The sequence below is a fragment of the Hylobates moloch genome, unplaced genomic scaffold, assembly GCF_009828535.3.
Source record: "Hylobates moloch isolate HMO894 unplaced genomic scaffold, HMol_V3 SCAFFOLD_8, whole genome shotgun sequence".
Lineage (NCBI taxonomy): Eukaryota > Metazoa > Chordata > Mammalia > Primates > Hylobatidae > Hylobates > Hylobates moloch.
The window spans coordinates 127,483,659-127,499,364 of NW_026652283.1; the positions used below are offsets into that span (position 1 = coordinate 127,483,659).

General features: G+C 46.3%; 1 protein-coding gene across 2 annotated transcripts in view; it reads left to right on the plus strand.

Annotated features, from left to right (window-relative positions):
* The window catches only part of ERICH1 (glutamate rich 1), a 62,801-nt gene that overhangs the window by 7,684 nt on the left and 39,411 nt on the right, over window positions 1-15,706 (plus strand). For both annotated transcript variants that reach the window (XM_032162537.2, XM_058442869.1), the window contains exon 2: window positions 6,979-7,128. In XM_032162537.2, coding sequence (XP_032018428.1) covers window positions 6,979-7,128 — 150 coding nt within the window. The remainder of the gene's footprint in view (window positions 1-6,978; window positions 7,129-15,706) is intronic.

The window sequence follows — 15,706 nt, forward strand, 5'->3', positions numbered from 1 at the left end:
AGGTTTGCTGGGCTCACGGTTCTGCAGGCAGTACAGGGAGCATGGCGCCAGCACCCGCTCCTGGTGAGGCCCCGTCGGGAAGCTTCCACTCTTGGGGAAGGCAGAGGGGAGCCAGCGTCCTATGGTGAGGGAGGGAGAGCGGGAGAAGGCGGAGGTCCCAGCCTTTTAAGCAGCCATATCTCCAAGAGCTCGTCACCGGGAGGTGGGCACCAAGCCATTCCCACGGCATCTGTCCCATGGCGCAGACACTTCCCAGCAGGCACACCTTCAACACTGGAGCTCGCATGTCACTGTGGGATTTGGAGGGGACACATCCAAACCACATCAGTATGTTTTTCTCCTACAGGGCTTTACATTGTAAAGTTACTCGTGAATATTTGTGGTCTCTCATTTTAATGAATTCCTGTAAGCGTGTGGTCCTATCGGTTTTACCACTTCTCCTAAGCATCCACATTTTAAAATAGGTCCTTTTGAACTGCTCTCATTCTTCACATCCCCAAATAAGCTGTACACGTATTTTCTCTGAAAGTCACACTTTTCCAAGAGACACCAGTTTATAAGGGTGATAGCAAAAGTTTTGAAATTTTAGAGAATCACGAATGATCATTATTTTAATCTCTTCCAGCACCAAGAGTTTCATACCCAACTGTTAGATTTTAAATTCAGCAACTGCATTTAGGAAGAGTTTAGAATTGAATAGGTTCACTTCCAGCGGTCAAACTTTGTTTCTTTGTGAGGTACATATATTTACAGTTTTTCCTAAGTGTCTAATTTCCAAAGAACACTTAACTGAAAGATTTTATTGGTATTTGGCTGTGTCTTTGACTTGAAGTAGCAAGTGTAGGCAGCAGTCCTTTCTGAGAATTATACCGAAGTGACTTAATTCCCCTGTGAAAGGGACTCATTTCTGCTGAGTGTTGCGGCGTGTTAATTTCAGACGGGGTGTTTCTTCTGGGCCTTGGCCTGTTGTTGTTGTGTCTCTCCTTTCTCGGTGCTGACTGCTTGGCCTGCTTGGTAATTTATTTGTTTTCCTGCAGGTTATTTTTTTCGATTGGCATTAAACACTCAGTCCTCTGTCTTTTTATTTTCCGGTGATTGCTTTTTGATGGGCACTAGAGTTTCAAGTTAAAACTTGCTCTTGCTGCTGGAAGCGGAGCACGTTGATGAGGTGTGGGAAGGAGAACGGAACCAGCCTCAGGCTTCTGACAGACGTGGAGTCGTTGTGAGTACAAGACACTTTCATTTGGACCACACAGCGTTGGGGGTTGCAGGAGCTGCTGCTGCACCAGCTGGTCCAGCTCTGTTGTGGGTTCTTTTTGTTTCCAACACATTGTAAATTAAACAGAAAAGAGGCTTTTAGCCTCTAACTTGATTTTTCTCAGTCTCCATCTGTAGCTTATAAACGTACACACACTTAGGTAAAAACACATTAGATCAAAAAGGAGCATTTCCACAAACCAAAAATGACAAATGCTTCACTGTGTCCTGGTTATTCTGGAGGGAAAAAAACCTTTCGTTTATGTTCTGATTTTGGTATTAGTCAGCAAGTAGAGCTGGCCTGTTGGAAGACAGGCTGTGTTTACAGAATCGTGTCCATATCTGCAGGAAACCCCCAGCAGTTCGTGGGGTCCTCGTGTCATTCCTCTGATGGTTCCAAGAACCAGCAAGGGCATCAGTGCCATGCAATGTGGTTTTGGTCCAAAACAGCTGATTATTTGTGTGTAAATAAACAGTGTGAGCCCTGGTGATAAAGGCCCTGAGTGCCTGGGCCAGGTGTGTGGGGGCCGCACACTTGGTGCTTGTCAGCTCAGATGCTAAACCCAAGTGGCGCCGTGTCCACGAGGTCTCTCCCAGCCCCAACCTCCGTCCTCTCATCTCCGGGGCTGGGAGGAAGTGAAACTCGTATATGAATCTGCCAGCAGTGTTAGCTGGTGGAAAGTAATTATTAATATTTCAATTTGCATTTTAAATGTCGCTCTTTTAAAAACTGATTTTAAAAAGTTAAAATTATATTTTTAAAAAATACTTTATGATTTACATTTTAGCAGCTGTAAATATTTAGACATTTATTTGTCAGCAACTTTATTTTTAGATACCTGGATATTTGTATTAAACTGAGTACAGATTTATTAAAATTCTTGTTGAAGACAAAATCTGCCGCTTTATAATGAGATATCCATTTTGACGTCTACTTGAGATCATCTGTTTTTGTGCCTGTTTACAGGACGCTTTATGAATAATTCATGGGTCATGGATAATATGACACAAAACCGGCCTTTGCCAATATTTAATATCAAAATCATGCTATAACTCCTGTCAGTGAAGCACTGTGCAGGACGTGCTCATCTTTTCTGTAACAAGGCTTACCAGAAGTAGCAGGGGTCAGAGTGGCTTCAGGCTCATTCCAGCAATGGAGCAGACATGGTGACCTCCAGGAGTGTGTGGGCCGCTGGGAAAGATGTTTTCCTCCACGAGGTTCTAGAACACCCATGCGATGTGGAGCCTCTTCAGCCACAGGGGTTCACGAGATACTTAAACCAGTTTAGCTTAGGCTACTGAAAGGTTTTCTTTTTGCTTTAGTTTTTTTTGATGACCGTGCTCAAGTTTGAATTTGAAAAGGGATGTTGTCTTTCCCGTGGCTGCAAACTGTACAGACCTTTATGTGTTGACCATCGTGAATTAGCACATCCAAATCCCTGCGGCCTTTTTCCCACTCCCACCCTCCATATGAAAACTTGGGATTTAAACGTGAAGGACTAAACTTCTATACTAAAATTGTATTATTTGCTTAAGATTTTTGAGCAGCCTGTTTTCCTGCATTCTTAAGTAGTTGCATGCTCTTCCTGGCATCCTGATTTATTATCCCAGATATCAGCTTTGCCGTCCTGTGTGTCTGTGGCTGACACTGGCGCGGTGCAAGCGTGCATCCTCGTCCTTCCTCATGGGTACCTCAGCGTTCTGCCATCGGTCATGTCCATGGGTGATACTGGCGCGGGGCAGGTGTGTGTCCTTGTCCTTCCTCGTGGGCACCTCGGCGTCCTGCCGTTGGTCATGTCTGTGCAGCCTGCATTTACCTCTCGGACGTCTCATTTGTCTTTGAGGGTGTCCAGGACATTCCTCTTCCTCCAAGGCCTCATTTCTGCAGAGTAGTCAGTGATTTTCAAGGACTGGCATGATGAGATTTTGTGTTCAGCAGACGAGGAGCAAGGTGCACGTCTAGGGCCCCGTTCTGCTTTCTAAATATTGGGCTCCTTGGAGAAGGGGCCGGTTCCAGGCCTAGGCAGAGAAAATCCAAGATGAGCCTGCAGTACCTTGTAGGGTGTGCTCATGGGAGGGCACCGGGTCCAGGCTGGGGGGCGCTGGGTCCACACTGCGGTGGACCCTGTGGCCAGTGCCGGGACTATTTGAGCAACGAAGTATATGTGGACAGTACAGGGTGATGGTCCTTGGAACAAATGAAACATCTGCGAGTCCTTAAAGTATTAAATAACACAAAGGTAATAATTCAATACATGTGCAAGTGTGGGCAGTTCTTCAGTACAGAATTCCATGTGATAAACACGGAAGGAGTCAGGAAGGAAAGCCACTGAGGAGCCCACCTGCCAGCGGATGCCAGAATTAGTGGGTGAGATTGAGGAGGAAAAGGATCTAGTCCCGCGGTGTCTCCTCCACAGAGTTTGTTGGTTATAAAGGAAAGAGAATCGCTTGGCAGGGAGAAACCCAGCAGACCTGACAGCACCTGTGGGCGACCAAGGGCGTCAGCGGAGAGAAGCATCTCAGCTGGATGTGGGCACCAGCGCCCATCTGCAGTTCTGCAGAAGTGAATGACCTCAGAGTCACCCTGAGAACACTGGACCCAAGTTACAGCAATTCCAAAAAATAACTCTGCCGCAAGAGGTGTCACGACGGTGGAGGACGAGGAAAATGGGAGAAAAGTGAGGCACCGAGGGCGGATGGGGCAGAATCAGAGCCTCGTTGATGTGGGAGCCTGCTGTTGGATGAGGGCTCACACAGCCAGGGCTGGGGTGGGGCAGAAACCCAAGTTTTCACGGTTGAAACGGCTTCCCTGAGCCTCGCCAGGCCTGGGGCTTTCGTGTGGCAAAGCCCCGAGGGTCGGGCTCTCAGCCCAGGCAGTGGCCCCAGGGCCCGGGCTCCTGGTGGGACGTGAGTCCAGGACCTGCCTAGGTGGTCTGTGGTGAAGCTCCTTAGGAGGGTGTTAGGGCCTCGACATGTGGCCTGGACCCCCTGGGTCTGCATGGTCCTGGGAATCACCCCTCCCGAATCTGCTCGTGTGGCACCTGAGCAGGCGTGCGGGGGAATTGCAGAAATCCTAGAGGCTGGAGACCCAGAGGCCTTGGGGTTCTGTGGGCCCTGCACGCTGTGCCAGCAGATTGATTCCTGGCTTTCAGGTCGTGAGGCTGGGATCAGGTAAATCTCTTCTGAGAGAAAAGCCTGTGTTACAGAAGGCGGAGCTTGCGACTCCCAGGGTGGCCCCTGCCGTATCAGTTATCCCTGAGAAACCCCCGCCAGCTGTCACTGTGAATTTAAAGCCAGCTGACTTTAGATTGTTCCCGCCTTCTACTTCCATTTTAGAATTTTTATAAAAATTCTAAATGTACTATACACCTATATCAGATATTTTCATTTGAAACATGAAATTTAACAGTGTTGGTGGAAAACCACTGTTAATTAGGCTATAAATGTAATTTATTTTAGGCACTGGATAGAATTCAGTGAAAATGCTCCCTACCTTTCTCTTTTTAGGCACATTCTTATTATGTTGCTTTTAGCTCAGATATCTGCCTCAGGAAGCCTTGAAAGACTGTGACCTGGGGACAGACTCAGTGTGCTCCAATCCGTACCCTGTTGTGTTCTGCAGTTTCTCAGGGTGCTCCGATCCCTACCCTGGTGTGTTCTGCCATTTTCTTTGGGATCAGCTTGCCTTGTTTCAGCAAACTCTATCACCTGATGCTTGCTTGGGTCCAGCGTCTCCTGGCAGTGGCTATTAGGGCCTGCCCTGGCCTGCCCCCTCCCTGGGACTGTCTGGTGCCTGCCCAGCCTCAGGCGTTCTGCAGAATTGCCTGGCTCTGACCATCGCCTGGGATTTCTCCGTAGTATTTTCCTAGCTCCAGACAGTCACAGGCAGCTGGGCCTGGGGAGGCGAATTTAGCCCCATGTCCGCGTTGGCTGCCCCAGGCCCAGCAAGGTTTTAGCTCTGAGCGCCCTGTCCTTGTTTGCAGAATTGGGTGGCTGGTTATGGTTTTGTCTTAGAATTTGTTCTGGTTTGTGAAGATGTTGGATAAAGTGCATCTTATCTGCCTGCCGTCTCCTCTGCTCATCACCAGCTTGGTCATCGGGCATAGGACATTTTCTTCTTTGACATTTGAAGGAAATGTGACCATTGGATTTTTATCTGAAGTCTTGGAACCTTCTTTTGAACACACCTGGTAGCACTGCAGTACATTTTTAAAAGCATTTCACAGACCGCCTGTTGCTTCCTGAGAGCCAAGGTGTCTGCTCCGGAAAGGTGTGGTTGAGGCAAGGCCTTTCTGTAGGGGTGGGACCCGCTCACCGCGGCCGGCAGGAGCTTTTGAGGTGTCCTGTGCTAGGGCACTTTTGCATCGTATTCAAAAAATAGCGTACGGGGACCCTCTCATTGCCAGGACCTGGTGAAGACCCCAGGGTCTCAGGAATCACACCGTTTCAGTTCAGGTTTTCCACTTAACCAGAGTTCCTTTCCTCCCAGCAAAAGGAGCCTTTGTGCTCACTCGTTGGGAGCCGCGGAGGTGCAGAGTCTCAGGTGAGCAGCCGCCGTGTTCGTGATCACACTGCAACCCGCTCCCACTGAGCTCTGTGCTCAGGGTTTTCATGGTCCATCCACAGAGGACATGGGGAGTTCCGGCGAGCGTTGCGTGGAAACCCACAGTGTTCTTAACAGCGGGGCCTGTAGGAGGGTTATTTCTATCACGTGTTTGTCCGAGAGGCCAGAATTAGGAAGGGTTTGTGCCTTCAGCTACAGTGTTCCCATGTAGGGCCATGGAGCCTCCCTGCCTCGCCTAGAAGCCACCCCCAGTGTCTCCTCTCAGGGAGCCCATGACAGATCCCTGCATGCCTCCAGTCAGGCCAAGTCCCCACCTCCCTGTTCCTGAAGGCACCAGACACTTGTGTCAGGAGTGCTGATTTCCGCTGTGCGACTTTTGGTTATTCCAAAGCCGCTGTCTTTTTTCTAAATTTTATGAGGTCAAAAGAATTCATTTCATTAACTTTTCCCCGCACCTTATCCACTATGCTATTTTGAGATCAATGCCTGTTCATTAGCCACACTTAAATCAGAGCAGAAATACTAATTCATTATGATAGTTTGTCCCACAGTTTAAGCAACGTAAACTAAAACAAGCAAAGTAAAGAATCTGTGTTTAGTGGTTAAACCACGTCAGGTGCACGGAATTCTCCCTAGTCGTGGTTGTTGACATGTTCAGTTTAAGGGAGAGAGTGCAGACCACAGCGCGGGGTGGTGCCTGCCCTGCCTGAGGGTCCCCCATACCTGCTCCATTCACACACCTGGCTCCAGGCGCTGTGGGCCACTGACACCTTCCACCCAGGGCCACAACCCCCACTGACAGGGGTCACGGCCTGCATGCGCCTGAACCTCACAGGGAGGAACCGAACGACCCGGAGCCAGAGGCAGCACCTGCCGGCAGTGCACAGCCTACTGGATGCAGGGTGATGCCCTAGGGAGAGGGTCAGCTGATGGCAGGATGGTGGGGGGTCCTTGGGCCAGCCTCTGGGGTTCCTCTGAGGGGCAGAGTCTGGGGGATCCTGGTGTGCAGTGCCCAGCGTGGGAGGACCAGGGACTTGGGTCTCCGTTGGTGCTTTCAGGATGTGTGTGTTTGTGTAGAGTAAAAGTCATGTGTGATTCAGATAAACTGCATAACTCGCTCCTTTTCTTCCTTTTCTTTTAATCGGTTGTCTGTACAGTGTTTGTAGAGAAGGTGCTGCAGAGACTTTTTCCTCGTGTTCCAAGTGGCCAAGGAAGGAGGCTGGAACCCCAGACGCTGACCGTCCAGAATCCACCAAAGAAAGTGATCTCTGAGAAAGTGAGCCGGAAACATGCTCAGCCTTTGACAGGTGAGGTTGTCTGCAGATGTGGGTGGGTCTCAGGGACTGAAGTTAACCTCCGTCATCATCACTTGCTTTGGAGAATGTGTCTTCTGGGCCTCAGGCATCTGTCTGCAGGTCTGCAGAGGGCCTGCAGCAGGTGGGCAGGGCAGGCATCACTCTCCCCACAAGCTCTGCCAAGGCCCCTGTGGACTCCCCAGCCAAGGCCAGGTCAGGGTGCTGCCTTTTTGGGGTCATTTACTCGTGTGCTCTGCAGATGGCGATTGGACTGTAACTGGGGCTTGGGCCAGCCTTCCTGTCCTCTGAGGAAGACAGGAGCCTTCCCCACCATAACACCCATGTCCCCAGTCACTGTGGTAGCCTCCTTGGCCCTGTTGGCTTGTGCCCATTCAGGGACAGGCTTCTGATGTTCTTGTCCCATGGTCTTTGGCAGACGTCTGTCCCATGACAGCCCCACGTAAGCTCTTGGTGGCTGCAGGATCATCTGCCATGAGAGTCCCATCAGCTGTGGTCCCTGCAGTGCAGCTCCGGTCACCTGTGAGACTGTGAGAGGACCCCGCTGAGAGACACAGGAAGAGACCAACTGGGTGCAGCACATCCCACTGAGAGACACTGGAATAGACGGCCTGTGTGCAGCACATCCCACTGAGAGATGCGGGAAGAGAGCACCCGTGTGGAGTGGAGCACATCCCACTGAGAGACGCGGGAAGAGGCCGCCTGGGTGCAGCACATGTGGGCGGGTCCGTTCGGTTCCCCAGTAAACACATAAGTCCATAAAGCCAGACGTGGGTTCCTGGGTGCCATTTCTGGGGGTCTCGTTCATGTTTGTTCAGCGGTGGTCTCTCACTGGGCATTTGTTCTGCACACATTTGTGTTCCTGAGAGCTGCGCGGTCTCTGGTTTTCACACACCTTATAATGGAGCCGCTCACCGGGATCTCAGCAGGCAGCCCTCGTCGTCCCATAGATCACCTTCCAGCCCCACAGGTCAGATATCCATTGACTGTGAACACATTTTCCCACACACGTAATATTCTGTGTGGTGATTCCATTTCCAGGCCGGCTCAGAAAGCCTGTTTAACCTGTGATGTGACGAGTGCCACGGACACCATTCTGGTCGAGGATAGAAGCCAAGTGAGAAGGAAAAATTTCCTTCACGTCTCCTAGATACGGGGTTACGCTAAGCATGCTTTTCCTATGGGACAAATCTATGTATTCCATGTTCTTTTCTGCTTTTTTCCCATATGACTTAACGTTTTCAAATGGTACAAGCTCCCAGTGTTGTAGGATAACGTTCCAATTAAGGAGTAAATGACTGCTTTTGGGCATATTTTTACCTTTTAAAGAATATACCTGTTATAGGCTGAATTGCCCCTCCCTGCCCCGCAACCGCCTCCAGCAAATTTGTATGTTGAAGCCCTAACCCCCCATACTTCAGAATGTGACTGTGTTTGAAGATGGGGTCCTAAAGTTGATTAAGGGTCAATGAAGTCGCCAGGGTGCACCCTAATCCAATACTACTGGTGTCCATATTAGAAGACAAGATCAGGGCACACCTACATACTACATAGAGGCTTGACCCTGTGACAGCTGAGAGAAAACAGCATCTGCAAGCCAAGGTCCGAAGCCAGCCCTGCTGAGACTATGACGTTGGCCTTCCAGCCTTCCGGGCTGTGAGAGAACAAATGTCTGTTGTTGACTTCACCCAGTCTGTGGGGCTTTGTAGTGGTGGCAGCCCTAGAAAGCTAATGCACTGTCCATTGTGCCTGTTAGAAATTTTCTTGCCTTTTCAATCAGCATAACAAAGCTTTATATAAAAAGCAGGTAATGAAAATCTGAAAGAAGCAACAAAAAAGACTTCTGGAACTAATAAAGGATTATAGTGGGGTTGTATGATACACAGTTAATACACAGACATCAACTGCTTTCCTATATGTCAGCAAAGAACAAGCAGAATTTGAAATTAAAAACACCCAGCGCATTGGGAGGCCAAGGTGGGCGGATCACAAGGTCAGGAGATCGAGAGCATCCTGGCTAACACAGTAGACAGTAGAAACCCCGTCTCTACTAAAAATACAAAAAATTAGCCAGGCATGGTGGCGCACACCTGTAATCCCAGCTACTCGGGAGGCTGAGGCAGGAGAATCACTTGAACCTGGGAGGCAGAGGTTGCGGTGAGCCGAGATCGCACCACTGCACTCCAGCCTGGGCGACAGAGCAAGACTCTGTCTCAAAAAAAAAAAAAAAACACAGTATCATTTATATTACCACCCCCCTGTAATAAAATATCTTGGTGTAGATCTAACAAATGTGTACAACATCTATATGAAGAAGCTGTAGAACTCTGATGAAATCAAAGAAGACTAAAACTTGAAGAGATATTCCATGTTCATGGATAGGAAGACTCAATATTATAGAGATACTCATTCTTCCTAACTTGATATACACATTCAATACAATCCTGATTAATAGCAAGTTATTTTGTGGATATTGATAAACTGATTCTAAAGTTTAGATGGAGAAGCAAAAGACTGAGAATAGCCAGCAGAATATTAAAGGAGAAAAATAAAGGACTGGCATTACCTGACTTCAAGAGTTACTTACCATAAATCTACAGTAATCAAGACAGTGTATTTTTGGCAAAAGAGTAGACACATAGATTAATGGGACAGAATAGAGAGTACAGAAATAGACCCACATAGGTACCACTGACTTATCTTTGATAAAGGAGCAAACAAAGGCTATTCAGTGAATGGTCTTTTCAACAAATAGTGCTGGCACAACTAGACATCCACGTGCATAAAAATACAGACACAGACCTTAAACCTTTCACAAAAAAATCTACTAAAATGGATCTGGACCGGGTACAGTGGCTCACACCTATAATCCCAGCAGTTTGGGAGGCCAAGATGGGCGGATCACGAGGTCAGGAGATTGACGCCATCCTGGCTAACATGGTGAAACCCTGTCTCTAATAAAAATACAAAAAATTAGCTGGGTGTGGTGGCGGGCGCCTGTCGTCCCAGCTACTCGGGAGGCTGAGGCAGAAGAATCGCTTGAACCCAAGAGCAGAGGTTGCAGTGAGCTGAGATGTTACCACTGCACTCCAGCCTGGGCAACACAGCAAGACTCCATCTGAAAAAACAAAAAGAAAAAAAGATCTTAGACCTAAGTGTAAAATGCAGAACTATAAACTCTTAGAAGATAACATAGGAGGCAATCTCAGTGCCCTTGGGTTCGGCAGTGACTTTTTAGCTACAACCCCGAAGGCTTGATCAATCAAAGAAAGAATTGATTAGTAGATGTCCAGTTGATAACTTGGACATCATTAAAATTAAAATCTTCTGCTCTGTGAATGACATTGTCAAGAGAATGAAGAGACAGCCCACAGACTTAGAGAAAATATTTTCAAAAGACATATCTGACAAAGGACTGTTATTCAAAATGTTTGAAGAATTATTAATAAGAAAATGGGCCAAAGATGTGGACCTCACCAAAGAAAATATGTAGATGGCAAATAATCCTATGTAAAGATGTTTCCCATCATATGTTAACAGGGAAATGCAAATTAAGACAATGAGACACCACCCCACACCTACTAGAATGGACAAAATCCAGAACACTGCCAACACTAAATGCTGGAGGAAGAAGAACGCTCATCACTGCAGGTGGGAATGCAAAACAGGGCAGCCACTTTGGAAGACAGTTTGGTAGTTTCTTACACAACTGAACGTGCTGTTACCCGTAGGATCCAGCAGTTATGCTGCTTGACATTTATCCAAATAGATGGAAAATGTCAATAAACCTGCACATGGATGTTTATAGCGGCTTTATTCATAACTGCCAAAACTTGGAAGCAACGAAGATGTCCTTCAGTAAGTGAACGAATAAGCAAATTGTGGTACATCCAGACAACAGAAAATTATTCAGGGCTAAAAAGAAATGAACTATCCAGCCATGAAAAGACATGATGGGACCTTAAATGCTTATTACTAAGTGAAAGAAACCAATCTGAAAAGGCTACGCACTGCAATTCCAGCTCTGTAACACTGGAAAAGCAAAACTGAGGAGACCCCAAAAAGATCAGTGACTGCCGAGGAGTGGGAGGAGCAGCTGGAGCCCAGAGGACTTGCAGGACGGTGAAACCGCCCTGTACGATGCCGTCATGGTGAGCGCATCTCATTCTGCGTTTGCTCCAACTCAGGATGTGCGAGACGAACCGCAATGTAAACTGCAGACTGGGGTGGCAACCGTGTGTCAGCGTAGGTTTATTGATTGTAACAATGTACGGCTCTGACGGTGATGATGATGGGGAGCATGTACAGTGTTACGCCTTACAAGAAGCAGGCCATCCCTAACATTTCCTGTTTTTCTGTGAATTTTACTGAACCAACATTTTTAATCTTTTTTAAAATTGCATTTTTACGGTCGATTTGCTTTTTCTTTGCTCTAACCTAACTAAAGTTTTAACGGTGATTGTTCACCAGTAACATATCTGGTGGTAGGAAGATGAAATTAGGTGGGGCAGTTGAAGCTGTGTGCATGGATGGATGCTGGATGATTTCTAAGTGAAAAAATAATATCTGTAAATTCCAGGCCAGTTTCATTCCAGAAGATGTATATTTTCTTGCCTAAAGTGATTGGCTTTTCACTTTTAAAATCACTGTTTAAAAATAAACACTTCAAGACCTGCTTTACTCTCTGAAATTGTTAGGAGACAATTCTTTGCATTGCTCTTCGTGTTTCATTTTACTAAGTTACGCACTCATGCAGCAGTGGCATATGGGAAGCTTACAATGTCAGGATGATTATTTCAAGTTGGTGTTGAAAGAGTTCTGGTTTTTAAGTGGCTGGGTCCATTGTGATTCTGACAAAGCACTTGGGCTTTGAAGTTGTCGGTGATCCTTTGGGTGACGTCTTTTCACAAAGCTTCAGCATTCAGCCACTTCATTTCAGTGGCGTTTGTAAGATATTGTTTAATAAGAAGATGTTGAATTAAAAGTCAAAATACTGATGTGAGTTGACCTAGCCTAGAAGGGTAAAAGATTATTTTTCCAGGGAGCGAATGAGAAGGTTGGGTGCACAAGCCTTTTGCTGAAAAGTTGGAATCGTGTCCAGGTGGAGGTGCCAACGCAGAATCAGGATGGGTGGGCACACGGAGAAACAGGCTATGGCCCTTGAGGGCTGACCCCGCCAGGGTGAGGGTGCACATGCTGCCCCTGCTTCGGTTCCCTCGGTGACATGGTCTCACGTGTGATTTCGGAGGGTTCAGACTCTGGTCTGTCAAGTCTGATGTCCTTAGGTCAGTTGCTTGGACAATTTAGACCCTTAAATTACAAGCAACCAAAACCACTTGGCCCTGGCTGAAAAGGGATTTGTGATGATAAGGTTGTGTCACAGGGACAGAGATAGATAAGGCTGCACCCTAGAAAGGTAACTGAAAATTTACCATTTCACATTAACCAATTCAAAGTATACAATTTAGTGTTTTTTAGTATATTGACACTGTTGTACAGCCATTCCATTACCACCATCTAATTCCAGAATATTCTTACCACACCAAAAAGAAACACTTGGCTGGGCACAGTGGCTCACCCTGTTATCCCAGCACTTTGGGAGGCTGAGGTGGGTGGATCACTTGAGCCTAGGAGCTGGAGACCAGCCTGGGCAACATGGCGAGTCCCCCATCTCTACCAAAAAGTACAAAAATTAGCCGGGTATGGTGATGTGCACCTATAGTCCCAGCTACTCAAGAGGCTGAGGTGGGAGGGTCTCTTGAGCCTGAGAAGTCAAGACTTCAGTGAGCCAAGACTGTGCCACTGCACTTCAGCCTAGGCAACACAGTGAGACCCTGTCTCAAAAACAAACAAACAAACAAAATTCATTATCCCTTAACCACTCAGCCCCCGTTCCCCACTCCCTCTAGCCTCTGGATACCACTAATCTATCTTCTTTATAGATTTGTCTGTTCTGGACATGTCATATAAATGAAATCATGCAACGTATGACCCTCTGTGTCTGGGTTTTTTCATGTAGCATAATTTTTTAAAGGTTCATTCATGTTGTAGCATGGGTCAGAACTAACTTTCTTTTTTAAGGCTGAATAATATTCCATTGTATGAATGGACCACATTTTGTTTCTCCATTCATCAGTTCATGAACATTTGGTTGTTTCTCCTTTTTAGCTATTGTCAGTAACGTTGCTATGAGAATCCATGCACATGTTCTTGTGTGGCCTGGTGTGGACGTATGTTTTCGATTCTCTTGAGTTTATACTTAGGAGTGGAAATGCAGGGTCAAATGGTAACTCCATGTTTAACTTTTTCAGAAACTGCCGGACTCTTGTCCACAGCAGCTGAACCATATTACAAGTCCACCAGCATTGTACAAAGCTTCTCGTTTCTCTACATGCTCACTAACACTTATTTTCTATTTTTTTTTTTTTTTTTTAGGTAATAGCCACCCTAGTAGGTGTGAAGTGGTATCTCATTGTGGTTTTGCATTTTTGTGATGACTGAGAATGTTGGGCATCTTTCCCTGCGTGTTGTCCATTTGTGTATCTTCTTTAGAGAAATATCTGTTTATGTCCTTTGCCCAGTTTTAATCGGATTGTCTTTCTGTTGCTGAGTTGTAGGAGTTGGTTGTACATTCTCCATACTGAGTGCTCATCAGATACCTGATTTGCGGATATTTTCTTCCATACCATGAGTTATCGTTTCACTTCTTAATGGTATCCTTCAAAGCCCAAAGTTTTTAATTTTGATAAAGTCCAATTTATTTATTTTTTCTTTTGTTGCCTGTGTTTTTTATGTCATATTTAAGACATCATTGCCTCATCAAAGTTCACAAAGATTTATGCCTAGATTTTCTTCTAAGAGTTTTATAGTTTTAGCACTTATGTGTAGGTCCTTGATCCATTTTCAGCTGATGTTGTGTATGGTGTGAGGTAGAGCTCCAACTTCATTCCTTTGCATGTGGATATCCAGTTGTCATAACACCAGTTGTGGAAGACATCATTTCCCCATCAAGTGGACTTAGCATTCTTTGAAAATCAGTTGGCAGCCGGGCGCAGTGTCTCACACCTGTAATCCCATCACTTTGGAGGCTGAGGTGGGTGGATCACTTGAGGTCAGGAGTTCGAGACCAGCCTGGCCAATGTGGTGAAACCCCATCTCTACTAAAAATACAAAAATTAGTCGGGCTTGGTGGCAGGCGCCTGTGGTCCCAGCTACTTGAGAGGCTGATGCAGGAGAATCGCTTGAACCCAGGAGGCAGAGGTTGCAATGAGTCAAGATCGTATCACTGCACTCCGGCCTGGGTGACAGAGTGAGACTCTGTCTTGAAAAAAAAAAGAAAAAGAAAAAAAATCAATTGGCCACAGATGTGGGGTTTATTTCTGGACTCTCAATTCTATTCCATTCATCTATGTCCATACCGTGTCTGTACCATCCACCATCTTATTTTGATTGCTGTGGCTGTGTACTAAGTTTTGAATTGAGAAGTGTAGGTCCCTCAACTTTGTTCTTTTTCAAGACTCAGGGTCTCTTGCAATTCCATATTAATTTTAGGATCAGCCTGTCAATTTCTGCAAAAAAAAATATCATTTGAAATTTTGATGGCTATTGCACGAGTTTGTAGAACACTGGGCAGTATTGTCTTCTTAACACTATTACATTGTCCAGTCCCTAGCTTTGGATGTTTTTTTATTCATTTAAGTCCTTTTTAATTTCTATCAACCATATTTTGTAGTTTTCAGACTGCAGTTTTATCTTTTGGTTGTTGTTTTTTTTTGTGATGGAGTTTCACTCTTGTTGCCCAGGCTAGAATACAATGGCATGATCTTGGCTCACCACAACCTCCGCCTCCCGGGTTCAAGCAATTCTCCAGCCTCAGCCTCCTGAGTAGCTGGGATTACAGGCATGTGCCACCACACCCGGCTAATTTTTTTTGTATTTTTTAAGTAGAGATGGGGTTTCTCCCCGTTGGTCAGGCTGGTCTCGAACACCCAATCTCAGGTGATCCGCCCACCTCAGCCTTCCAAAGTGCTGGGATTACAGGTACGAGCCACCACGCCCGGCCTTATCTTTTTTTATATTTTTCCTTTCAGTACTTCCAGGACATAGAAAAGTTTTACCCTTTTTTAAAAAGTTTATTCCAAAGTATTTTATTCTTTTTGGTGCTATTGTAAGTAGAATTGCTTTCTTTTTTGTTTGTTTTCTTTCGATAATGTTCAGTGTTTGTGTGTGAAAATGCAAGGGATTTTGTGTATTGACCTTGTATCCTGCAGTTTTGCCGAACTAGTTTATTAGCTCTTACAATTTTGTTGTGGATTCCTTAGGATTTTCTATATACAGTCCCACATCACTTAGCAATGGTAATACATTCCAACAAATGCGTCCTTAGAGGATTCCATTGTTGTGTGAGCAAAGTGCGCTTACACACACTAGACGGTGGAGCCAGCTGCAGGCCTGGGCTGTGTGGCACAGCCTGTTGCTCCCAGGCTGCTCGCCCGATCAGTACATGCCTGTGCCGAACACGGTGGCAGCTGTAAGACGATGCTGAGTGTTCATGCATCCAAACATTAAAAAG